The 25663-nt window shown below is 39.8% G+C and overlaps 1 protein-coding gene across 2 annotated transcripts in view; it reads left to right on the top strand.

Moving 5' to 3' along the window:
* The window catches only part of PLPP1 (phospholipid phosphatase 1), a 118873-nt gene that overhangs the window by 89112 nt on the left and 4098 nt on the right, over positions 1-25663 (top strand). For both annotated transcript variants that reach the window (XM_079918330.1, XM_079918329.1), the window contains exon 4: positions 16913-16970. In XM_079918330.1, coding sequence (XP_079774456.1) covers positions 16913-16970 — 58 coding nt within the window. The remainder of the gene's footprint in view (positions 1-16912; positions 16971-25663) is intronic.

Genomic DNA, 25663 nt, shown 5'->3' with positions numbered 1-25663 from the left:
TGCTGATGAGTGGGGCTGCGTTCCCTCCCTGTTGGTTGTTTGGCCTGAGACTTCCAACACTGGAGCCTACCTTGGGTCTGTGGTGGGGCTAATGGCGGACCCTGGGAGGGCTCACACCAAGGAGAACTTCTGCTGCCAGTGTCTTTGTCCCCATCGTGAGCCACAGCCACCCCCGCCCCCCGCATCCGCAGGAGACCCTCCAACACTAGCAGGTAGGTCTGGTTCAATCTCCCTTGGGGTCACTGCTCCTTCCCCTGTGTCCTGATGCACATACCACTTTGTGCGTGCCCTCCAAGAGTGGAGTCTCTGTTTCCCCCAGTTCTGTCAAAGTCCTGCAGTCAAATCCCAGTAGCCTTCAAAGTCTGGTTCTCTAGGAATTCCTCCTCCTGTTGCCGGACCCGCAGGTTGGGAAGCCTGACGTGGGGCTCAGAACCTTCACTCCAGTGGGTGGACTTCTGTGGTATAAGTGTTCTCCAGTCTGTGAGTCACCCACCCAGCAGTTATGGGATTTGATTTTACTGTGATTGCGCCCCTTCTACCGTCTCATTGTGGCTTCTCCTTTGTCTTTGGTTGTAGGGTATCTTTTTTGGTGAGTTCCAGTGTCTTCCTGTCGATGATTGTCCAGCAGCTAGTTGTGATTCTGCTGTTGTCACAAGAGGGAGTGAGAGCACGTCCTTCTACTCTGCCATCTTGGTTCATCTAAACAATGCTGACTTTCTTATGGCAAAATTAGCCCTTTGTATACAGTATAGCTCTGTGCCCCCAACCTCCACACACTTTGGTTTATTATTGTCATATATATTAAATCTGTATACATTATAAACTCAACAAAATTGTGTTGTAATTTTTGTTTTAAACAGTCACGTTTAAAGAAATTAATAGAAGAAATTAACTGAAAGTCTCTTTAATGATTAGGAGATGTAGTGAATCTTCAGTGAAGAGTGTTAAAGATACAGGAAAATACAGATTTCTTTGTTTATAGAACTGGATTTCCAGAGTGCCCAGTGGAGGGTTTGGAATTCCAGTTACCATCTGGTGTAATTTCCCTCAGGCTGAAGAAGTTTCTTTAGTATTTTTGTGGCTCAGGTTTGCTAGCAACTAATTCTCAGCTTTTTTTTTTTTGTCTGGAAATACCTTTTCTTTGCTTTAATTTTTCAAGAATAATTTTGCTGGATATAAAATTCTTTGGTATTTTCCTTTCCAAATTTTGGAATATGTCATTGCACAGTCTTCTGGTTTCTATCGTTTCTGATGAGAAATAATCTGTTAGTTGTATTCTTGTTCCCCTTTATGTGATGTATTATTTTCTCTTATACTGCTTTTGTTAATTTTACTCTGATGTGTCTAGGTATGGTTCTGTCTTTATATTTGTACTACTCAGAGTTTGTTGAGCTTCTTTATAGGTTTCACCATTCTAGTCTTAGTTCATTACTTTTTCATCAAGCACTATGCCCGTGTCTTTAAGAATATGTTTCCTACATTAACCAACAGAAAATAGACAGGAAAACTCGAATGTTTTCTCTCAGCCAGGGAATTTAAGAAAGTCACTATGGTGATGAGGGTTTACCTCAACTCCAGAAAATGTTTTTGTAAATGCTTCTTAAAGGACACAAATTCTTTACACATGTATTGTTTTTCTGGTTCAGGTACATAAATCTTAACTCAAACTTTTTTTGTGACCTATCTTATTGAGAGATTTTTCTTTCTTATACAAGCCATTTGGACAAAATTTGAAGTAATATAATTTAGTTAAAATGGTATTAAAAGAATTACATTTTTCAGTCCATATGTGTCATCCTCTCTATCTCTTCCTAGTGTACCCAAATTGTCCAACGTGTACTATGACTCTCATTGTACTTTTGGCTGAAGTACACTTGGGTTTTTTACCCATCATCATCTCACATTTCTACATCAACCCACAAGCAGTTTTCCACTTAAAGTCCTATGTAAGGGTCAGGAAAACAATCTCTTCCAAAGCAGTATGAATATCTGGATAACTCAAATTGCAAAGCTATGTATATTGCAAATAATTATTTTATTTTTTTTAAACCCTTCAAAGACTTCCCATCACTCTTTTTTCTATTTATTTATTTATTTATTTATTTATTTGTTGTTGGCTGTGTTGGGTCTTCATTGCTGTGCGCGGACTTTCTCTAGTTGTGGCAAGTGGGGGCTACTCTTCATTGCAGTGCGCGGGCTTCTCATTGTGGTGACTTCTCTTGTTGCGGAGCATGGGCTCTAGGAGCACGGACTTCAGTAGTTGTGGCCCGTGGTCTCAGTAGTTGTGGCCCACGGGCTCTAGAGCGCAGACTCAGTAGTTGTGGTGCACGGGCTTAGTTGCTCCACGGCATGTGGGATCTTCCTGGACCAGGGCTCGAACCCATGTCCCCTGCATTGGCAGGCGGATTCTTAACCACTGCACCACCAGGGAAGTCCCGCAAATAATTATTATCTATAGTTTCCAATGAAGAACATCTGTTAGTAAGTTTTGGGGTTCTGAAACAAGGATAAAGGAAAATCAAACATAGAAATGAAATTTGAAGAAGACTGTATCTTATGAGAAAAATGTGATTTCTATCAGCGTTTCCAGAATGAATTAGTTGTTGCTGGTTTCAGAGCTGTATAACATCGGTACATGTGGCTTTGTGTTGCTGTTCTATTGTGGAGCACAGTTTGGTTGGATACAGACTTTCCTATTCCTTTTCTTTTGAATTTTACAGTCAGGATGCCAAGAATGCAAAAACATTTCAGTCTAGAATTGTCTATAAGTTTATTAGGAGTATGGTGTAATCTGCTCTTTTATTTATCTCCATAGCCTGCCCCCTGTAAGTTTTTAATTATAAAATTATAATGTTTGATGGAGAGAAGAGAACATAGGCATCCAAAATGAGTCATTTTTGTTGACTATAAATGAGTCAGAGTTACATCTTAGGATGAGAGTACCCTCTTGCAACTTTGGTTTTTGGTCTTGATTTTTTCCCCATTTGTTCTCTTATTTCTTTTTCTCTTTCTCCCTCCTCCCTTCTTGCGCATGTGTACACTTTTGTGCTGTCTAATATCACTGATGTTGCAGGACTTTCACTGGGCTTCTTTTGTGGTGACCATTGGGTCCTAACATAGAAGTGAGAACATAATGGACTAGAATGGAATAATTGTAATATCCAGAGAGTCATATTCATTGTTTAAAATCAATACCTTTGAATTTACTTTGAAATAAAAGGGGCTTATAACTGTAACAGTAGGACTTCCAGCTGCCATTGCTTGTGCCAATGAGAATAGCATTGCTCTCAGATTTTGAAAAAAAATTACTAACGATCCCAGATAGTTCAGAACTGTAGCTCCCTTCGGAGGTCGAGATTCTCTTTAGAGAATCAGTGGCTCTCACACATTAGTGGTTCATTAGAATAACCTGGAAGGTTTGTTAAAACAGATTTCTGGGGCTTCATCTCCAAGTGTTTGATTCAGAAGGTTTGGGGTAGGGTCTGAAAATTTGTATTTCTAACAGGTTCCCAGATGCTGCTGCTGTGTTGATCTTGGGACCACACTTTGAGAACCACTACTTTATATCACCTGTATATGGGAACACAGCCTTGCCTGACGTTTCAGGCTGTGAGAGCTGATATTCACCCTGTAGGGTGAATTTAAGATTGTGCACAGTGAGCTGGTCTGTTTATGATAATACAGTATAGAAACTATTGGCTTCTTCGAGAGATTTACTTTTTTTCTGGCTTTTATTTAAATTATTTAAGAATAAACTCAGTGTTCCTGATCAATTCCTAGTGACTGATCTCTGGCTTTGTGAATCAGATATTCAAAGTTGTTTCTGTTTGGATTATGGCAGCTTATATTGCTTAGATGTTTAATTGCAATATGTTTGGTCGAGTGGGAGAAATAATTTTCCTTTTCTCTCTATATTTATTTATTTATTTATGGCTGCGTTGGGTCTTTGTTGCTGCATGCGGGCTTTCTCTAGTTGCAGTGAGCAGGGGCTACTCTTCTTTGTGCTATGCGGGCTTCTCACTGCAGTGTCTTCTCTTGTTGTGGAGCTCGGGCTCTAGACGCACGGGCTCAGTAGTTGTGGCTCACTGGCTCTAGAGTGCAGGCTCAGTAGTTGTGGCACACGGGCTTAGTTGCTCCGAGGCATGTGGGATCTTCCTGGACCAGGGCTCGAACCCATGTCGCCTGCAGTGGCAGGCTGATTCTTAACCACTGTGCCCCCAGGGAAGTCCCTCCTTTTCTTTTTGTAATGCAGCCCACATGCAGGTAAATAAAGCTGAAGTTTGAGGGTGTGCCTTCTGTAATAGTGAAAAACCATTGTAACTAGACTGACTGGCTGTGGTACTCAGTACCTGGTAAAACCTGCTTTATACTTTGAGAGAATGGCTTCTTCTGTGTAGCCTAATTGTTAAACATCACAGGATAAGCCTTTATGCCTTCAAAAAGATTCATTTATTCAGGTTGATCTGTATTTCTCAGGCATGTATGTATCAGTAAACTAAACAACCTTCTTTTTAGTCATATCTGTATGGAAATATCAATGTATAGAAGGAAAGAGAGTATGATTTTAAAAGATCCTTCACTCTAAGAGCATTAGTATTAGTGTATTTAATAGGAGGTGACTTCAAGGCCAGCCCCTGTTTCCACCTCCTCTGTTCTGAATAGCAAGCAGTACCTGACAGTTGAGGTTGTAGCTGTGACTGCTTCTTCACCCCCATACCACCCTGACTCTTTTTGCCCCTGTGTTTCTCGCATTTAGCCGCATTGGAATCATGTGGACAGTTTGTTAAAATAACAGATTGGTGGGCCTCACCCTCAGAGTTTCTGATTCAGTGGGTCTGGGGTGGGGCTCAAGACTTTGCATTTCTAAAAAAGTGTTCCCAGATGGTGCTTTGGCTGCTGATCTGAGAACCACTGCTTCAGTGTATTCCAGGAAGTTACTGGAATTCAACTAATACCTATTACTCGTAAGTCCTAGTTAGTGTAAGAGCTACCAAGGTGTGCCTGTTGCTCTTGTGGTGCCCACTACGTAGGAGCTAAGACATGTTTGGAGATTGTGTGGTGATAGAAAGTGATACATGCCTTAAAGGAATGAAGATAAAATGCTACATGAAATCAGAGGGTGGTAATACTACTTCTAGTAGAGGAAGCATTTTGGAGGATGAGTAAGGTTTGAATGTGTAGAATTGGGATGGAATATATCTCAGGTCCAGGGGGCAACATGATTAAAGGCTGGAGACTTAAGAGTATACAAGAAGTGTTTTATTAGACTTAGTTTCAGTATAACCTGTTTGATTTTTGGGGTTTTGTTTGTTAAATTATAAAGGCAGTCTGGGGCATTTAAAGCTAAGGAAACGTTTCCTCTTTGATTAGAAAATGAAAATGTAGTTGTACAACATGATACCTAATTTTTATGCAGACTTCTGATTTAGCCTGTGTTGCATTCATGCATTCCATATAATTTTATCTGTTTTAATGTGGAAATGAAAGCAAAGGATTTTTCCCCCCTTAGATTTAACTTGGTGCCTCATTCTTTTTCCTGAGAGGCGGAATGAATTGAGTCTACGTGTGACTCTGTTTTGGCTGAGGTGCAAGTTTGCAAAGATATGAAAGAGCTTTCTTCACTTTCTGTGACTCCCTGCCACTATTTATTGGTAAATATTTGTATACCATAATTTATTTTAAAAACAATCAAACATCCTTTCCCCAGCACACACCAGACTAGCAATACTCTTAAGTTTTAGATGTTTGACATTTCATTCTGTTCCCCTCCTCCCCTTTTAAATGCTTGTTTAGAGAATTAATTATGAACAAATCCATCAGCTTTTTGAATTACCCCTTGGATTTTCTTCTCAGTTTTTGAATTAGAATGTAGGTCTTGCAGTGGATATATTAAGATGACACATATCCTTGGGTTTTAATAAATCAACCAGTGCTTTATATTAAATGTTAAAAGGCTACTAAATCATATTAACATGTCATCAGCTGATTATTTCATATTGATGCTTTGTACCTTCTCCTTAGAACTCTTGAATTTCACATTGCCACCTTTGGAATATGAAAGGAAAAGTTTCATAGATATATTAGTGGGTACTTTTTCCAGATTAAAATATAATAGTAAACCCCATGGATCAAGTGGTAAAGTGTAGGTTTTCATTCAAAATAAATGTGAACGATACCCTTAGCTATTTTCGTCTAATAGCAAATAAATATTTTTATTGAGAGGTATGAAGTATGTTGAATTTGTGAACAGCAAAACAAGCCTAACGTATGGGTTTTATTAGCTACATATTCAAAGAATTGAAATCTGCATTAGAATGATTTTTAAATAAAACACAGTATTTTTCTGTTTTAAGTAGGTTTTGTGATAAAAAGAGAAGATGGAAAACAGGAAAAGCATCATCATTCCCTTGGATGTGACTATCTTCAAAAAGTACCCAAACTGTTGACTTAATCCTGAGTGTATTCCTACTTGAGGTCAAATTTACTTTTCTTCTCATTTCTCTCCCTTTGCCATTGAAAGTGTGGTTCTCTGCTCTGATCAGCAGGCTGGGTATCACCTGGGAGCTTGTTAGACATGCAGAGTCTTGCATCCCAGCATTGGCCCTACGCATAAACTCTCCATTTTGAACAAGATCTCCGTACATTAGTTTGAGGAGCAAGCCCTGCTCTGTCTTGTGACTTTGCTGTACCAAAATGTCACTAGCCTCACCTGGACCAGCTGATTTCCTAACAGGTTACTGGTCAGTAACATAATGACTTCTAGGTGCCTGGATCTTGACTGTCTTTTTGATGCTGTTCTCTATTGAGTAAGCAAACAAAAAGCTTGTGTTGCTATGGGATTTTTAATGCTACTCTTTTGGGAGAGTGAAGTTTGGGAAGACACTAGATAACATTATCCAATAACATTACTATTCATTTATGTAATAAATGAGCTTAACATGTATGTACTTGGCTAACTTTTTCTTTTATTTTTTCTTATGTAATCTATTGCAGCTGCAATGTTTTGCTTCTCAGGTAATGTTTGGAAATTTATGAAGAAGTTGGGCAGTTTTCAAGATTTTGTTTTATTGAAGGATAGAAATGAATCTTAAAAATTGAGAAAATTCTTCATATAGGCAATGGAAAGTAGCATTCAGACAATACGTAAAACCTTTTTCCTTATTTGTCAACCCTTGTTGTTTTGCTTTGGGTTTTGGCCACTTACATTTGCTTTGAGAATGCTTCTAAAAAACTTAAATTGTTTTTTATTTACAACAGAATATATCTGTCACTTCATCGTTGTGGATATCATCTGCTCCACTAATCTGATTGCTTTTGATTGTAAAGTAAAAAAGGTTTCTGGACATTTTACACACATTATTAAAATGTTTGCCAGATGTGTTGGGAAACATGCATTAAGTACTGTATGTTTAAGCTTGTAACATTTTGACATTGAAACTCCTATTCCCCTGAACTTTGATGATAAAGTCAGAATTCCTAACCACTGTAAGGGGAAACACAGCAGAGGGCAATGCTGTTAAAATCAGATAATTTATTGTATGTGGCTTGCTACAATTTATTGGCATAGACTAAGCTAAGCATAGCATTTAATTACATGATGAAATTATCATGCAAAGATAACATATTTTCCTCAGTTTTATTTTATGCATTTTGTTCAGTACAACTAACAAAACACAAGATTGCTGAGGTGTACTTCTTGTGGATGGTGGGGGGATGGGCAGAAAAGGTAGATTTGTATATAATGTTTAAAATATGAGAAGTGTAAGATTTTGATATTTTCTGGCATAATTAAATAAAAATGATTATTCAAGAGATTAGGTTCTACTTTAGCTTAAAAAAATAAATTGAGCACCTACCCTGTGCGTGATAATGGTGTTGGGTGTTAGGGATACAAGATGAATTAAGATGTGATCTCAGTCAGGGAGGATGGGAGTTTACCAGCAATTTTTCTTTTGTTTAGCTGTACCTTCTGAATGTTTATAATGAGCATATCTTATGTAATAAAAAAAATACAGAAGTTCCTATTTAAAAAGCCTTGTTCCACCCTTACCCATCTGATATCTTGGAGGAAGAGAGTGCAGTTATAGATGATTTTACTGTAAGAAGGTTGATGCTAAGACAGATGTGTTCATTGAGTGCTGATGATCTCTCCTTTGTGGAGAAAGAAAGGGCAGTAACTTCAACCTAGCTGTTCAAGAAAGGTTTCTTGGAGAAAACAGTGGCTCTTATATAATAATTATTAAAGAAAAGTGGGAAGCCCAGGCCAGGCAGAGGGACGGATAAGCGCAGAGAGTGTGAAACATGGTGTGTGTTGGGAAATTTAAGTAGTTTGGTAGCAGATGAGAGATTGGTTGGTGGGGCTTATGAAGGGTCTGTTATTCAGCAGTTTGTGCTCATGAAGGGTTTGAAACAGGAGAGTAACTCTGTTTTTATACTTGTAAAAAATATTTAGCTTTCCTCCACTTAATTCTAATCTAAATATATACTAAAATGGGTAATTTTAGTAGGAATCGATATAATTTTCTTTTAACAGCAGGAGTTGAGATACTAAAGGAAATGTGACTTTTCTCCATCATGTAGAAAGGTTTCTCTAAGTGGCACTCTGCTAGTCCTGTAGCATGAACTCTACTGATATAATCTGGTCTAATCTGAAAGGAACCAAGAGTGACCTGTCTGGCCAGCTTCCTGTTGGGCTCTAATAATTTTACATCTATGTGGGCCTTCGTCTCTTCTCTTGCCACTGGCAGTGTCTGCTTCAGCTCAGATCTAAAGTTCTGCATTGGTGCAGTTCTAAAGACAGTTTTATTGATGTCTTGAGCCTCGTCCTTCTTGACCGTGGTGCCCAAGGGTTGGTGGTGATTTCATGTTCTGTGTTAGTGTTGGAAGTGGAGCGTACTAGCTGGGTGCTAATAGGCTTTCTTGGCCTTGGTGTTGTCTTTTTGCGGGAGGGCTTAAACTAAAAATCTCTCTATCTTGCCTCTAGCTAGCAATCCTGCCTCTTAAAAAAGATAAACAACTTTGAAAGTGATTTAGAACTGTCTCTTCCTTCTGTCTTACTCTGAAATCTTTTCCCTTTTAGCACGTAGTCTCCTTGTTCAACGTGTTTTCAAAAGGTTGGTAGGCAAGGTATTATTAGTTGCCGCATTGGAATACTTTACACTGTGTCCTTTGTTTAATCTTGTTTCCTTTTTAAAACTGGCTTAGATAAGGTGGCTTAGGTGATTTGGAGCCTTTTTGCACCAGGTCATGAATTTTCCCCCATGCCAAAGAAAACTTGTGACCTCTCTTCCCCTAGTTAGTGCACCTATTCATGTTTTACCCTTTGTCATACCTACTCTCTCCTCATCTGTTGTTAGGGTCACACAGTTTCCCTGATGAGGATTTGGGACCATTTCTTCCCGTCACCTGATTTTCAAGACACACACAGTTCTGCTTTCCTTTATCTGAAGGTTCTCAGCAACTTCCTACTTTCCAGATTCCTGCTTTTTGCAAGATTCTTCCCTAGACACAAGACACATGATCATTTGTTTTTAGTCATCAAATGGTTCATTAAATCAAGAGTTAAAAGTACCCTATGCATGTACCAATTGTCTCCTACTTTTTTTCTCCTTTTTTTCATTTTCCGTGGTCCTGCTGGCTTCTCTCCTTTAGGGTTCATGATCTAATATCTGCGGATATTTGATTGTTTGGTATATGATTAACTGATGTTAGTGGCTATGCAGTGGTGTTTGATGCTTTAATATTAATGAGTAAAATTGAGTAGTAACTTGTGACTTATTTCAGATAGGCATATTTTATGTATCAAGTGGCTTGGTTAAAATTGACCCCATATAATGTGGCATAGCTTTATATAGAAATATAATAAAATCATGGTTAAAAAAAAACTCAAGGAATGTATGACGGGGTTTTTGCTGCTGATGAAATAAGTTTTCAGTCTCTGGGTGGTTCAGGGATATAAGATGAATTTACATTATTTTTTGTTGTATTTTATTTAAATTAAATTGGTTGGGATCACCTTATGTTCCTCCACCATTTATTACCTTTGTCTCTGTATCCTTTAGAGCAGAGATACTCTGCAGTTCTTGTATTTCTAGACAGTCTGATCTCTTTAAAAAATCTTCCTTCTTCAAACACTCAGTATTAAACTAACATGTGTATTGGCTCTGTTACTTGTAATAACCAGAGTTAATATACTGAATTTCAGTGGTTTTAAATTATGTGCATATTTTTTTAAATTGGAAACACAACTTGTGATATTTAAAAGTACCCATAAATGTCCAAACATTTCATTGAAAGATGTGAAAACAGGCTTCTAGGGCCTGAGTCACTGCTGGGTTCTGGGCATGAACTTATAGGTAGGGAGCTGCTTTTGTTTTTTAAATAAGGACAAAGTTTATTTTTTTTTTTAATTTTATTTATTGATTTTTGGCTGCGTTGGGTCTTCATTGCTTTGCATGGGCTTTCCCTAGTTGCGGTGAGCGGGGGCTATTCCTCGTTGCGGTGTGCGGACTTCTCATTGTTGTGGCTTCTCTTGTTGCGGAGCATGGGCTCTCGGCACGCGGGCTTCAGTAGTTGCAGCATGTGGGCTCAGTAGTTGTGGCTCGCAGGCTCTAGAGCACAGGCTCAGTAGTTGTGGTGCACGGGCTTAGTTGCTCCGAGGCATGTGGGATCTTCCCGGGCCAGGGCTCGAACCCATGTCCCCTGCATTGGCAGGTGGATTCTTAACCACTGCGCCACCAGGGAAGTCCCGGGGAGCTGCTTTTGTACTCCAAGTAGTAGCACGCTTGCCAGAGAAGCTGTCAGGGAAACTATTGCTCAGGAAGAGGAGTTTAGGGTGGGGTGTGTGTGTGTGTGTGTGTGTGTGTGTGTGTGTGTGTGTTTATGTGTGTGTGTGTGTGTGTAGTGGGGAAGAAGTTTGTAGGAAATTTATAGCAAGCATATTGAAGACACTTTGATTACCATTTAAAATATTTTCCTATATATATATTATCCCTATAATAACAGGTTGTGTTTCTAATATCATTACTGTAAAATGTGAAAGTTTTTTTTTTTTAATCCCCATTTGATAGTTTCCCCCAGAGCCACTGTTAACAGTTTGTGTATCCTTTCTGTTGTTTTCTATGTATTTTTACATTAAATGTGAAATATAGTTTTATGTGGTTTACATAAATGGCATTTTAAAATATATCCTGGAGATAATTTTTTGTCAATTCATATAGAGTTACTAATTCCTTTTAGCTGATTTGTAGTATTCAGAAAAACAGTGATAGAATCATCTCTTGGGTCCTTGAGTTGCCATCAGTGTTGCAGCAGACATCTTTGTGCTGGTGCTGTGTTTCTCTAGGATGCCTTGATGCCTTAAAGTGGAATTACATATAGATAGATACATTTAGATAGATGTTGCCAGACCACCCTCTTAGAAGTGTGTGCTTGTATCAAGTGAGTATGAAAGTACGAATTTGTCCCATTTTATAGCCTACTTGAGTCCCCAAGTGTTAGATGTGAGTTTTTTTAAGATAATAACTTGATATCTCATTGCTTAAGCATTTAGTAACAGTTATGGTTTTACAAATCCTTTTGAAATAAAGTAGGATGAATATGGGGACATTGTTCATTAAGGGTCTTTCCTTCTATGTACAGTTGTGTGGGACATATTTTAACTTTTTTACAGGATCAGTCCATGTTTAAAGGTTATCACAGAAGGGAAATTTAACATGTCCTTCAAGTTAATTTGCTGTTATGTAAACTTTATAATCAGGAAATAACATTTGGAGAAAATGCCTCATTTTGCAATGTGACTTCCTTTTATTTGGTCTTTATAGCATACATAGAACAAGTTAGTATTCTCTTAAGATGATTATTTGCACATAGATGACATTTATTTTGTCACAGATCATCTAAGTTCTTTTTCATATATTTACTTCACACATGTTGCCATGTATAAGCAGTGACTCCTCCTGTTCTTTCTGATGGGTGCTTCCTTCCTGGAGATGGCAGGATTAATGTTGATGCTGGGCTTGCCTGCCATTCACAGGGATGGAATCATGGTATGGTGGGAAAGAGTTGGGAAGATTCAGATTTAAACCTCAAAGTGATGTGACTTTTTTGAGCTAGTTGCTGAACCTCTGGGAGGTTCCGTTTTCTCTATGTGTAAAATAGGATTGACAGTTCCTGTTATGGGGGTTTTTGTAAAGAGTGGAAATTCTGTGTATTAAGTACCTGAACATAGAAGGTACTCAATAGCTTGTAACCATTAACAGTCTTTTGACAACCTTTCTGCTTTAGAATGCTTTAGGAAGCAATTTTAGGATGAATTTTAGGAGAAAAAGGAAGTTCTCCTAATTTGTAACTTTGGCATACCCAGTGAATGGTGGAATAGTAATAATTGGAAACATTTGTGAGTGCTGGCCACTTTATAATTAAAAACAAACTGTTTTTGCCAAACTATTGTGTCTCCTAGTAGAGCAGTTTATTTTAGATAACATTTTATTAGTTCTAAGTCTTGTTTAAAAAAAGATTGCTTCTAAAGATGCAGACGTAGAGAATGGACTTGAGGACACGGGGAGGGGGAAGGGTAAGCTGGGACCAAGTGAGAGAGTGGCATTGAGGTATATACACTACCAAATGTAAAATAGATAGCTAGTGGGAAGCAGCCGCATAGCACAGGGAGATCAGCTCGGTGCTTTGTGACCACCTAGAGGGGTGGGATAGGGAGGGTGGGAGGGAGACGCAAGAGGGAGGGGATATGGGGATCTATGTATATGTACAGCTGATTCACTTTGTTATACAGCAGAAACTAACACACCATTGTAAAGCAGTTATACTCCAAATAAGATGTTAAAAAAAAAAAAGATTGCTTCTATTTCTGGCAATATGGGGGATTAGAAATGCTTACTGATACAGTTCAACTAAACATGCTAGATGATATAGCACACATATACATATGCACATGTTTTGTATTATATATTAAAATATACGTAAATCTTAAAATACATATAAATCTTTTAAATAAGTAGCTGAGCTGGTGGGAGAGTAAAGGAATTTTTATGAGGCTGGGGTCAGTTAATGCTGTAGATTTGATGTGTGCCCTGAAAGTACCTGCCAATTCCTGGTAGCCTAGAGCCTGAGTTTTGATAGTCTCTGAACGTGGGGCACAGGAGATAAAGGCTGAGGCCAGAGCAGTGTAAAAAGACAAATGGAAGGCCTGTGGATAATATAAGGACTCTCAAAGGGCAACATCCTCCCAGGAGGAACCATCAGAAAGAATTCTTAATCATAATATCATACTTGTACTCTTCTGAGGCCAGAATTCATACTATTTGTGTGGCTTAAAGAAAAAAAAAAGGAGAAGTTTGAAGTGGATTGATAGTGAATCCAGCAGAAGAGAACACATATTTCTGGAAGAATTCTCTTTAAAGCAAGGACTCTTAAGCTTCCCTGCAGGCAGAGTCCCAAGAATATGAGCTCATACTCTAATATAAATGAACATATAATCTATTCTAAGTGAGAGTCAGATAAACTACATAAACTCTCAAAGATTGCAGATATTAGAATTACCCTATAGAATATAAAATCAACATGTTTGCTGTATAGAAGTAAATTAAGAAGAGACTGAGAATATGATGTAGGATCAAGAGAATCAAAATTCACTAGACAGATTTGCAAAAGATCCAAAGATATCTTCTATAAATGATACACACATAGTAATTTAAATTAAAAAAACAGATTGATTAAACAGATTAGACACAGTGAAAGGGAGGGAAGATAGACCTGAGGAGACCAAGATTAAAAATAGAAAATAAAGGTTAAGAGATGTGGAGGGATAGAATGAAATGTCTAACATGTTGAATCAGAATCTCAGAAAAATGATAATAGGATGGAGGATACATAATTCAAAGATAAAATTACGAGTCCTATCTATCCAAAACTGGTGAAGTATCCAAATCCTCAGACATAGGAAGCCAATGAATACTAAATCAGATAAATAAAAGGAAATTCATACTTAGAGACATGATAACAAAACTGCAGAATATTGAAGACTTTGGGGGTAGAGGAAGTAATTGAGAAAAGACATATAACTCAGAAAGGCATGGCAGACATATGGCTCACATTTTAACAGAAGATAGTATGATGATATGCTCAAAGTGATGAGAAAAAAATCATCAACCTAGAATTCAAGGTATCATCATTCAAGAATTAATGCAAAATAAAGACATTTTCAACTAAAAGAATAACTAAAGGTGTAACCGTTCTGTGTATTTTACTGTTTTGTGAGTTGGGAAGAGGAAAGGAAGAAAAGTCAGGTGGTAGGGGAAGAGCAGTGAGGTGACTAGGAGGTTATTTGTGATTTAACCTCCCCATGAGCCCCAGAATACTTAGTAAATTCCATTAAAAAATTAAGAAACACTTTGTGTGAGTTGATTGCTTCTGATGACTGATGAAAGCTGGATTTGGTTGTCTTTGCAGTTTGTAAGGCTGAATGGTGATGTCGATGTTATGGTGAATTGAGGAGTAGGAACTCAGACCCTGGGGGCGGGTGGATGGCTGTGAACACTCTTAAGGCTATGATTTTGGGGTTCAGACCAGGTTTAATGAGTTCTCCCAGGAGAAAGGGATGCCCTGGCTGACAAATGTTAAGGAAAAAAGTCATCTTAAGTTTGCTATTTGGAATAGAATCCCATTCACAGCAAGTTACATAGTCAAGATCAGTCTACTTGCTCATTGTTTACTAGACTATGCCCCAGAGTTAGTGCAAACAGCTGCATTTCTGAATATATTTTTATCTGTGTAAATTTTCTTTTTGAATAGTCTTTCATAAGCTTTGATGGAAAGCTAGCTTAAATTGTTACTGTATGTATCTACTTTCATCAGAGTGGCTATAGTGAAGTGAGATGGTAGTCTAGGATTGGTTAAAATCTTAAGAACAGAGCAGGGTTCTTAGACCAGAGCCAAAATCTTAAACTTTTCAGTTGAGGTCACTGTGATGAAAACAATCTGCATTTTGACTACTCCTTGGATGTTATTAAAGTATCCATACAATTGTTTGTTCATTTGTGAATTATGGACATAATAAAATGCCCATAAAAGCTGTATCTCCTAGAGACTTCAATAGAGATTTGTATGGAATATGAAAATAATTTGAATTCATGTTTTCGGTGTTTTCTTGTTTTCTTTTGAATGGAAATAAAAGCCAATGTTACCATGATGTGTTTGATAACTTATTGTGGGTGAAGACTTAGAGACTGAGTCTCTAAGCTCTCCCTTTATGTCTTTAATCTCTGTCTTTCGAAGTCAGAGCCAGACTTCTTTGGCTTATCTTAAACTGGATAAAATATCTGTTTACATATTCAGAATAAACAACTAAAACCATTTTGTTTTCAACTAATGAAATCACCTTGTGAATGAATCAGAGGTGTTCGAAGCCATTACATGAGTCTGGTTTTTATGATTTTTGTGGCACAATCTACAGTGAATACTCTGAACATGGAGTTTCAGTGAAACTTTTAACTTGCTTGGCTTTGAGAACATTTCTGTGATCATGGTCATGTTGGCTTGATGGGACTTGACAATCTTTGAAATTGGCTTTTATTAACTTTAGGCTCTTCGATATAACTTATTGAAGCTAGTCATAAAATGTACAGAACTCTGCTCAAATTATCTGATTTAAAACAAAGATTTGTATTGACCTTTCAATAGCCAAGTAGTTGGGAAGGCTAAAAGTGATTTATTTTTCTTGTTTTACATAGATTAAACCCAGGATAATTATCAAGTTTCATTACGTAAATCCTGTTTGGCACAGGAAGTTGGAGTATTCTCTTTCTTAGGAATGTATCTGATTATAAAAAAGACTATCATAATTCTTGGTGGAGTCAGCATCAGTATCTGTGTAGGAAGTCTCCACTCTCCTACTTAACTCTCAGTTGCCAAACGTACACACATGACTTTCTGATACGTGTTTTAGGAGTCTTTTCTCCTCTCTGAATCAGGGGAACCAAATTCCTTTTGAACGAAGTAGGGTGTGATAAGTAAGATACTAAGAACCTGGTTCCTCTTGGTTTTGTTCTTAAGTGCAATAGAATTAGGTTTCGTAAGCATGCTGTCATTTTTAGGTAGAAAGATGATACCTAGATGTTTATAGACTATAATATTGAAAGAGCTGGCTCATCAGGTACAGGACTATCCGTGCACAGTGTGAAAATAAATGTCAAACAAAAGCACTTAATCTGGTGGGAAATCTAAGGCAAGATGCTAAAATAACACTTTAAAATTTTTGAATTTATTTCTTAAAAAGTAGTCAACTTGTGAGTGTTCCAAAGGAGGTATTCATTACTGCTGTTCAGGGACAAACCCTTCAAGTGGAAAATAAAACTTAAATCATGGTTACAGAAGTTTTTATGTAATAAAGTCAGGCCATTTATGCCAGTTATGGCTTGTCATGTGTTACTTCAGAAATGCTTGGCAAGTTTGTTCTCAGTGACTCATTACCCATCCTAAAAGTATCAATAAAATGATGCTGAGTAGAAATTGGACCTCAGACCCTCCTAGGACTCTTTAACTGCCGCCTGCCCCACCCTTCTGATTTCTGAAGGTAAGGGGAGGGAGCTGTGTACACTGGGGAGGTAAGGAGATTTATGAAATAAAAAATATTCTTTGGGCTTCCCTGGTGGCGCAGTGGTTGAGAGTCTGCCTGCCGATGCAGGGGACACAGGTTCGTGCCCCAGTCCGGGAAGATCCCACATGCTGCGGAGCGGCTGGGCCCGTGAGCCATGGCCGCTGGGCCTGTGTGTCCGGAGGCTGTGCTCTGCAACGGGAGAGGCCACAACAGTGAGAGGCTCGCGTACCGCCAAAAAAAAAAAAAAAAATTCTTGGTTTCTAGGAGAGAAAATTAATGTTTCTTTTCCTTCTCTTCTAGATTGTCCTTTTACTCGGGCCACTCTTCGTTCTCCATGTACTGCATGATGTTCGTGGCAGTAAGTACTTTGTGTCTGTTGATGGTGGCATACGTGCTGCCTGCACTTTATGTGTTCAGCTTTGGTGTCCTCTCCTGTGAGACCCCTCTGACATTCTCATCGGCTTCACTTCTCAGTCAGCTGTAAGCCATTGCTGGCTGCACTAAGTTCAGAGGAGAAATGGATGCCTGTGCTCCTGCCAAAGCCAGTTACAATTGTTTGAAACAGCTTTTGTCCTTCATTTAGAGGAAGCAGACAGGCGCGTTGTATAGCAAGCTGCATATTGGGAACCTTCAGGATAATAGGGAGTCTTTACTCCTGAAGCAGACAAGTGGTGGAGAACACTTGTCACTTTTCTGACAATGGTAGAGGCCTAAACATAACCATTAAGTCTGCAAGCCTGGTGCTAAGAATTAGGTGACGTGTCCCCTTACTTTGGGACATATTTTCTGAAGAGGTTTTCTGGAACATACAAACAGCTTCTGTGTAATCCCAGCAGGTCACTGCTCTGAAATACAGGCCAAGGTGACTGCTGCCCCTCACGACCTCACCCTGACGAGAGCCCTGGTGTCGTCTGCACGGCATGGTGCTGAGCAGCCTGGCCTTCCCTGAGGGCTGCTGGGGTGAGGAGTTTGGTTTATTGCACTTGAAGGCAGCTGTTGTTGCTCCTATTTGAGCAGGTTTTATTTTCCTTCCACTTTGTGAAACATTTCCCAGACTGCTTTCCATGAGACTAGAAAGGTTCTAACTTCAGGGAGAGCCAGTTGCTGCTTCAGGAGCTTGTCATCTGTACAGTCTCCCGATGGCGATTCTAATTGCACTTGCATTATACAAAGTCAACAGTGAAGAGTTAGAGAAGACTGGCACCCATATTTTGCATATCAAACTAGAGATGAATGTGTAGTGAGAGTAATTAGTGGAAGACCAGGCTTTAGGGCACACACAAGGGGTCTTTAAACGTCAATTTAATTGACTTTTATTTTTTATAATGTCTTCAGTGTCTGTGTGTCTCTCTGTATGTATAAGATTATCAAAATTTGGTGGGAAAAGAAGGGAGAGGAGAAGATCTCTATCTTAACAGATCAGCTTTAATTTTTGTCTTGATTTTCTTTGTAAGTGGATTTTTTATATAGTTGTGCTGTGTAAATTTGCTCTTTCCCATTCCCCTTCCCCCTCTGATCACATTAAGTGCTATATGATATTAAATTCACGACATGGATTAAAGATTCACGATGTGTATTGTTAAGAGTAGCCTGCTGGGAGTTATTTGGTTTCATTTAGAGAATTTAACATCAGTTTTACCAAATCTTCCTTTTATTTGAAAAAAAAATTCCAAAAAATGAAAGAATGTAAAATTTATAAAACGTAAAAATTGCAGATGTGTTATATAAAATTCAAACCCAAACTTCAAAACCTTTTCAATAGAGCTAATTTTTGGCTTCTTCAACATTTCTGCAAATTGCAAGGCTTTCATCTTATGTTAATTTTGTGAGGAAGCAACAGGGTACCGATTCAGCAGAATTTAGAGTTTCCTTTTTAAAATATTCACCCAAATGTTTCTGAAAATGTGCCATGGGAAATGTGACTTATTTGACGGTAGTAACAGCAAATACTGTTCTAGCAATCTCTGTTCATTTATCTTTTTAGGAAAAATTAACAAGTTTTCTAAAGGGAGCCACCATATTTTTTTCTCTTTAAACAGGACATGGGGAGTGGGGGAGAAGGGGAAGGCTGGCAATGGCTAGAGCTATTAATATATCCTGAGAACTTGTCCCAAAGCAAAGTTTGTGTCTATACAGAACAGCTTTTGAATGTTTGTAGGCCCCAGAGCCAGACATCACCAGGGCTACTTTTGTGGTTTGTTATTCCCTCACCTGTGTGTCAGTATCTTTAAGTCCCTCTTTATGAGAGAGAACTAAGAATCTGAGGTTTGGTTGATATTGATGATGATGTGCATTTACACTACTCTTAAGTTTTGACTCCTTCTGAAAGCTCCCATGAAGTAGGAGAGGAGGGATGATTGCCACCCTTTCAACGTCACAGATGGGGAAATAGGGGCCTTGGAAGGAGGCCGCTAAGGTCTACAAGCTCTCTGGGAATCTCTTGTTAATCAGGCTCCCTTGCTTTGTTGACTACTTGAGCTGGACCCTAGTCCAGTTATTTCGAAGGAGGTCAGGTGATGCAGATCTCTGAAAATAAAATGGTGACATATAACTTCCACTCTTTTGTTTTTATAAATTTATTTATTTTATTATAAATTTATTTTATTATTATTTTTGGGGCTGATTTGGGTCTTTGTTGCTGCGCATGGGCTTTTCTCTGTTTGCAGCGAGCAGGGGCTACTCTTCGTTGTGGTGTGCGGGCTTCTCATTGTGGTGGCTTCTCGTTGTGGAGCATGGGCTCTAGGCACACGGGCTTCAGTAGTTGCGGCATGCAGGCTCAGTAGTTGCGGCATGCAGGCTCAGTAGTTGTGGCACGCGGGCTCAGTAGTTGTGGCTCGCAGGCTCTAGAGCGCAGGCTCAGTAGTTGTGGTGCATGGGCTTAGTTGCTCCGCGGTATGTGGGGTCTTCCTGGACCAGGGATCGAACCGGTGTCCCCTGCATTGGCAAGCAGATTCTTAACCACTGTGCCACCAGGGAAGCCCTCCACCCACTGTTTTTAATTTCAAAGAATATTCTCAGCTGTATCATACTCCATGCCTTATATTTATTTTTGCTCTTCTTCTTTTCTCCTTTGACCCTTCTTAAAATATCTGTATATTCACTCAAATAGAAACTTTTACTGAGCTCTTCTGTGAAATATGAAATTAACGTATAGAGGGTGAAATTATAGAGGGCCTCGATGGCCAGCCCACTCTGTGGACACCCAGGAGCAAACGAGGAGGCAAATTAGGGCTGTAAGCAGAGGGCAGATTACCTCAACTCTATAGTTCGGTGGTTGGGTCAGTATCAGCTATTTAGATGTAAAGGTATAATGCAAAAGAAAAAGCTCAAATAGGTTTGTCATAGACCAAGAAATTTCTGGAGAAGCAAGCAGACCAGAGCAGCCATGCACTGCGTTTCACTGACTCGGAGCAGTGGAAATATTTAGTTGATGTGGATGTAGGCTCCAGCTTTTATTTCAGCCGCTGAACACACAGATGTCTCCTTGCCTTCCAGCGTTCACATTTATATACCACACTTAACCACTACGCCCCCCGCCTCAAATTCCTTAGGCAATGACTCGCCTTGCTCCCCTAGGCATCTTGGCATCATGCGTCAGTCCCAGATTCAGGTGGAGATGTAGTCATTTAAATCCTCTCTGAGGACAGTCTTTGATAGCCAGAACTTCCCTGTCAATTCCTGACACCCAGAAATTAACTTCTGGTTAAAAATGTCTCTTAAAGAAAATACCCGACCATTGTTCTCCTCAGGCAGGGAGCCGAGCCCTGCACACTTTACAGTGCCTGGACTATTAGACCTGTGAAAACCACCTAGGTTGGCAGCAGGGTAGGGTTGCATGTAGCCAGTTGATGTGTTTAGTGACTCCCCTGGAGTTTGGCCAGATGCCAAAGATTCCAAATTTACTTGATTGTTCAGGAAAAGAGGAATGGGATGAGACTGTCCTTTTTTCAGTACAGTAAGGAATACACTAAAGTACTTTTCCCAGCACTGTCATATTGAGACTGTAACCCCAGAGTGTTTATATCACTGCCTGTTATGAAATTTCTATATAAAACACTACAACAGGAACCCAAGGACCTCTCAGTGTCAGTGCTTCAGCTTGGCTTCCCTCCCTGCCACAGAATGCCTTGTATCTGGGCCTTGCCCCCATCTCTGTGTTTAGATAGTGCTTGCCCCCATCTCTGTCTTACTCAGACCCTCTGACACCACCTACTTTCCTCAGCATTTGTACAGTCCCTCATCTGGCATTGACCGTACACTACCTAGCACTGTTGATATTTCATGAAGATGTTTCTCAAACTGTGAATTAATGTGAGCATTGGGCAAATGGCCCATAAACTACATGAATCCTGCCTAATTTTAAGGTAGGATTTGAGATTTAAATTCAGGAACTCTGTGAATCCTAAAGATGGTAAAATTAAAGTCTAGAGAAGAATAAACTGAGGCCTGCCTTGCAGTGCTCTCCTGGCCAGGTCTCTCATCAGATGAAGGTGGAACAATACAATGTGCCTGGCTTGGTATTAGAAGCAATGTTTCAAAATAAGTAGACCAAGGTATATTTCTTTGTGTTGAGCATGCTGTTGCTAGTCTAATTCAGGGGTTGGCAGATTTTTTCAGTCACAGGTCAGATAATATTTAGGCTTTGTAAGCCAGGTGCAATCTCAGTCGCATATTCTTCTTTTTCAAATAGCCCTTTAAAAATGTGAAAATAATCCCTTGACTGTGGTTGAAAATGGGGGGGAACCCTCTTATTTTTTTTAATATGATTTTTAAATTTTTATTTATTTATTTTATTTACTTATTTTTGGCTGCATTGGGTCTTCATTGCTGTGCGTGGGCTTTCTGTAGTTGCGGCGAGTGGGGGCTACTCTTCTTTGCAGTGCACGGGCTTCTCATCGCGGTGGCTTCTCTTGTTGTGGAGCACGGGCTCTAGGCATGCGGGCTTCAGTAGTTGTGGCGCGCAGGCTTCAGTACTTGTGGCTCGCGGGCTCTAGAGTGCAGGCTCAGTAGTTGTGGTGCAAGGGCTTAGTTGCTCCGCGGCATGTGGGATCTTCCCGGACCAGGGCTTGAACCCGTGTCCCTTGCATTGGCAGGCGGATTCTTAACCACTGCACCACCAGGGAAGCCAGAAACCGTCTTATTTTAAGACTAAGTACAGTCATACCTTATTTTATTGTGCTTCCCTTTATCACACTTCACAGATAGTACGTTCTTTGTAAACTGAAGATTTGTGGCAACCCTGCACCAAGCAAGTCTATGGGTGCCATTTTTCCAATAGCATTTGCTCACTTCATGTCTCTGTATCACATTTTGGTAATTCTCAAAATATTTCAGACTTTTTCATTATTACTGTTACATCTGTGATCAGTGATCTTTGATATTACTGTTGCAAAAATATTACAACTCGCTGAAGGCTCAGATGATTGTTAGCATTTTTTAGCAAAGTATTTTTAAGGTATGTACTCTTTTTAAGACAAAATGCTATTGCACACTTAATGGACTGTACAGTATAGCGTAAACATAACTTGTATATGCACTGGGAAACCAGAAAATTCATGTGACTCTCTTTATTGCGATATTCACTCTACTGCAGTGGTCTGAAGCCAAACCCACAATATCTCCAAGGTATGCCCGTATTAAGAGACTTTATGAGGCAATAGCATTTTATAGTTAAGTGTTACAAGGTCAGTCTTGGAAAGGCAAAATAAAAATAAACCAGCTTCAAAAAATACCTTGTTCAACAATCAAATTTTAAAAATGAGGTTGTACAACTAGATCCTTTAATGGAAGCTAAATTTTTTTTTCCTTCAGAAGTTTTAGACAACAAAAGAAAGGTGATATCCTACTCTTCAGTGATAATAAAATAATGGAAGAATGTTTATGTAGTGTCATAGACATTGAGTTTCCTTTTTAAAAAAGTGTAATTTTTTACACAAAAAGAAAAATGTGTACAGCTTCTTTTTTCCAGCGTGGTCCTGTGCACTGGGAAGTCCTCACTGTTTATTCTGACAACGTCATCTGTGTGACCCATATCGTGAGGCTCTTCATAAAGTGACCCACAACTGTTAGCTCTGTGTTTTGGGGGAGGCCTCTCTGCACTTGCCAGTGAAGCATTTGCTGCCTGCACGGTGGAGCTTCTTCCTACAACGCTCCTCTCTGGGCTTGAATATCTAGTTATTTTGAGCAAATTGACTCCTGTCCTTTTTGCCCGAAAGAATAAAAACATTGCCTTTATGAATCTCTAGTAATATCCCAGCTAAGCAGCTTTTCTTTCTTTAAAAATATCAGGCATAGTAGCTTATTTTCAACCCATTTTCAGTAGGTTTTACTTTGCTAAGAGAGATTGTACACTTTATCCTGCATTGAGCCGTAAGATTTACATGGGGTTTTCCTGACCAGAAGCCCTACCTGGAAGAGTGGCATTTGCTCATTTTGGAGGCAAAAACTACCCCTGAAACCTTCCTTTTCACGAAGGCCAGTGGTGAGGCCTGGTTTCAGTGAGAGCGTTCCTTGGAGGATATTGGTGGAGTGTGGCGACAAGGCTAATTCTCTTCAAACTAGTTTCTGCTTTCTGAAACTGGGCTCTGCAGTCAGTGGTTGTAACTGATTTGCTCTGAGCTCTTGATTTGACTCACTGGTCAGGTTCAAGACAGGGAGGGATAGACAGACCTCACCGCAGTCTCCTTTGGGCCTTGAGGTTAACGCTCTCTCCCTATCACATCCTCGTGTGGTATTTGTCTCTCCTCCTCCTTTTAATAGGTGAAAATGGGGGGAGGGAGGAGTGTAAAGGTTAGTGAAGCATATGCTGTATCTTTGTCTTTCCTGTTAACTCTTTTTCATTTCCCAACTTGTGTCTCCTGGAAATCCAAGGCCTGTTGCATTTTCCTGTATGTTAGAGCAGGGATGCCACCAGGCAGGCTCATGTGTTCCTTTTATAAACATGACTGTTCTCTTAAATATTTCAGGACAGTGTTCAAATTGGTGGGGGAGGTAGGCATAGGAGTCCTTTATACGCGAGCGAAGACTGAACACCTAACTGGGGATTCTCCCCCATCCATTCTCTCTCCTTGGCTCACCCTTGTGTTAATTCCCTTTGCTTCCCCTCTTAAAAACTTAGTTACCACTGCAAATCCAGCTCAGTGTAAATCCCTGGATTAGGCCCTCTTTTCTACCTGCCTCTTTATGTCTACAAGTCTTCCACTGCTGACTGGAGTTTTGTGGATTGCCTTAGTAATGAAACTCGCCAGCTGCATTTGTTTTCATCCTTTGTTCCTTTGCTGTCCTGCACTGGGGCTTCATGAATCCTGTACTATCACAGTGTGAAGCTTTTGCTTCTGGGAAGCACCTCAGTGAACTGCTGCAGGTCATTGCTTTTGTTCTGCTGTTTCCACCTTGTCTTTTATTTCTAGTTGTGAACTTTCTATTTTGGAGCTTTTTCCTTCACCAGAAAGTTGGATGATAGGATTGGGAGGGATCCAGAGGCTAGAATCTCTCATCAAGCAGTACCCCCTTCCCCCCAATGAAATACCCACTGGGCAAGTCAGTTAGCTAGGCCAAAGTGAAGCATGTTCAGAGAAGAATGTTAGAATGGGCCTGAGAGAATGACAGATGAGTCATTTGGCTTAGGGGCTCACACCCTTGTACTGTTTGCAGAAAAAAAGTCATAGAAGTAAATCCCATGCCTAGTGCCACAGTTCTCTTGTAATGGCCTTCAGTGGACATTTAGTATGTTTGTTCTGATGTGGGATTTTATTTTTCTAAGTTTTTCTCCTTGTTTGAACCCAGGTGTACAAGCAGCCTGTTTTCCTTTTCATTTGAAACGTACCTTTTTAAAAACTAAAACTATCATTTGAGTCGCAGAAATTCAAATTTTAAAATAAAACAAAACAGGATTTTGGTTAAACACACAGAGAGGAGGCTGTTAACTGGCTTTTTTTTTTTTTTTTTGCGGTACGTGGGCCTCACTGTTGTGGCCTCTCCCATGGCGGAGCACAGGCTCTGGATGCGCAGGCTCAGTGGCCATGGCTCACAGGCCCAGCCGCTCCGTGGCATGTGGGATCTTCCCGGACCGGGGCACGAAACCATGTCCCCTGCATCGGCAGGCGGACTCTCAACCACTGCGCCACCAGGGAAGCCCAAAACTTTTTTTTTTTTTTAAACATCTTTATTGGAGTATAATTGCCTTACAATGGTGTGTTAGTTTCTGCTTTATAACAAAGTGAATCAGCTGTACATATACATATATCCACATATCTCCTCCCTCTTTGCATCTCCCTCCCTCCCTCCCTATCCCACCCCTCTAGGTGGTCACAAAGCACCGAGCTGATCTCCCTGTGCTATGCGGCTGCTTCCCACTAGCTATTTTACATTCGGTAGTGTATATGTGTCCATGCCACTCTCACTTGGTCCCAGCTTACCCTTCCCCCGCCCCGTGTCAAGTCCATTCTCTAGTAGGTCTGCGTCTTTTTTATCTTTTGGTTGTAAGCAGCTGACTTACGTGTATCTCCTAGAGGAGAGGACGGTTTATAGTAAAGACATACATGGATTAGAACAGGCACACCAACAGGAACAGAACTTTTTCCATGTGTCTCATTGACCACCTGGTTTTTTTACAGTGTGGCTGCCACTCCACACCGTGGCTGCTTCATTCTTTTCTATTAAATGGCTCATTCTTATCTAACCATAGCTTTTGCTTCCTCTTTAGTTTGCAAGTAGCCTATCATGTATCCATTAGGTGCCATTTCTACAACTTCTGAAAATAGAGAACTCCTTTTTACTCCCAGTGTAAATCCCAGAGGGCACATTACAGCCCAGCAGATTTCTAGGTCAAGCCTGTCATAAGTCATACTCAGTGCCCTCCCAGAAAATAAGGCAGGGCTATGTGGTCCCCTTCAATTTTGTCTGTGGATCAGCAGTTTCCCCCAGAGGGAAAATTGAAAGCTTTTTAAAAAAATTAATTATTATTTTTGGGCAGCGTTGGTCTTTGTTGCTGCACGTGGGCTTTCTCTAGTTGCGGAGAGCGGGGGCTGCTCTTCGTTGCGGTGTGCGGGC

Source organism: Stenella coeruleoalba (genome assembly GCF_951394435.1).
Source record: "Stenella coeruleoalba genome assembly, chromosome: 3".
Lineage (NCBI taxonomy): Eukaryota > Metazoa > Chordata > Mammalia > Artiodactyla > Delphinidae > Stenella > Stenella coeruleoalba.
Note: the sequence above shows the minus strand (reverse complement) of the source record. Positions and strands in the feature narration are given on the sequence as shown.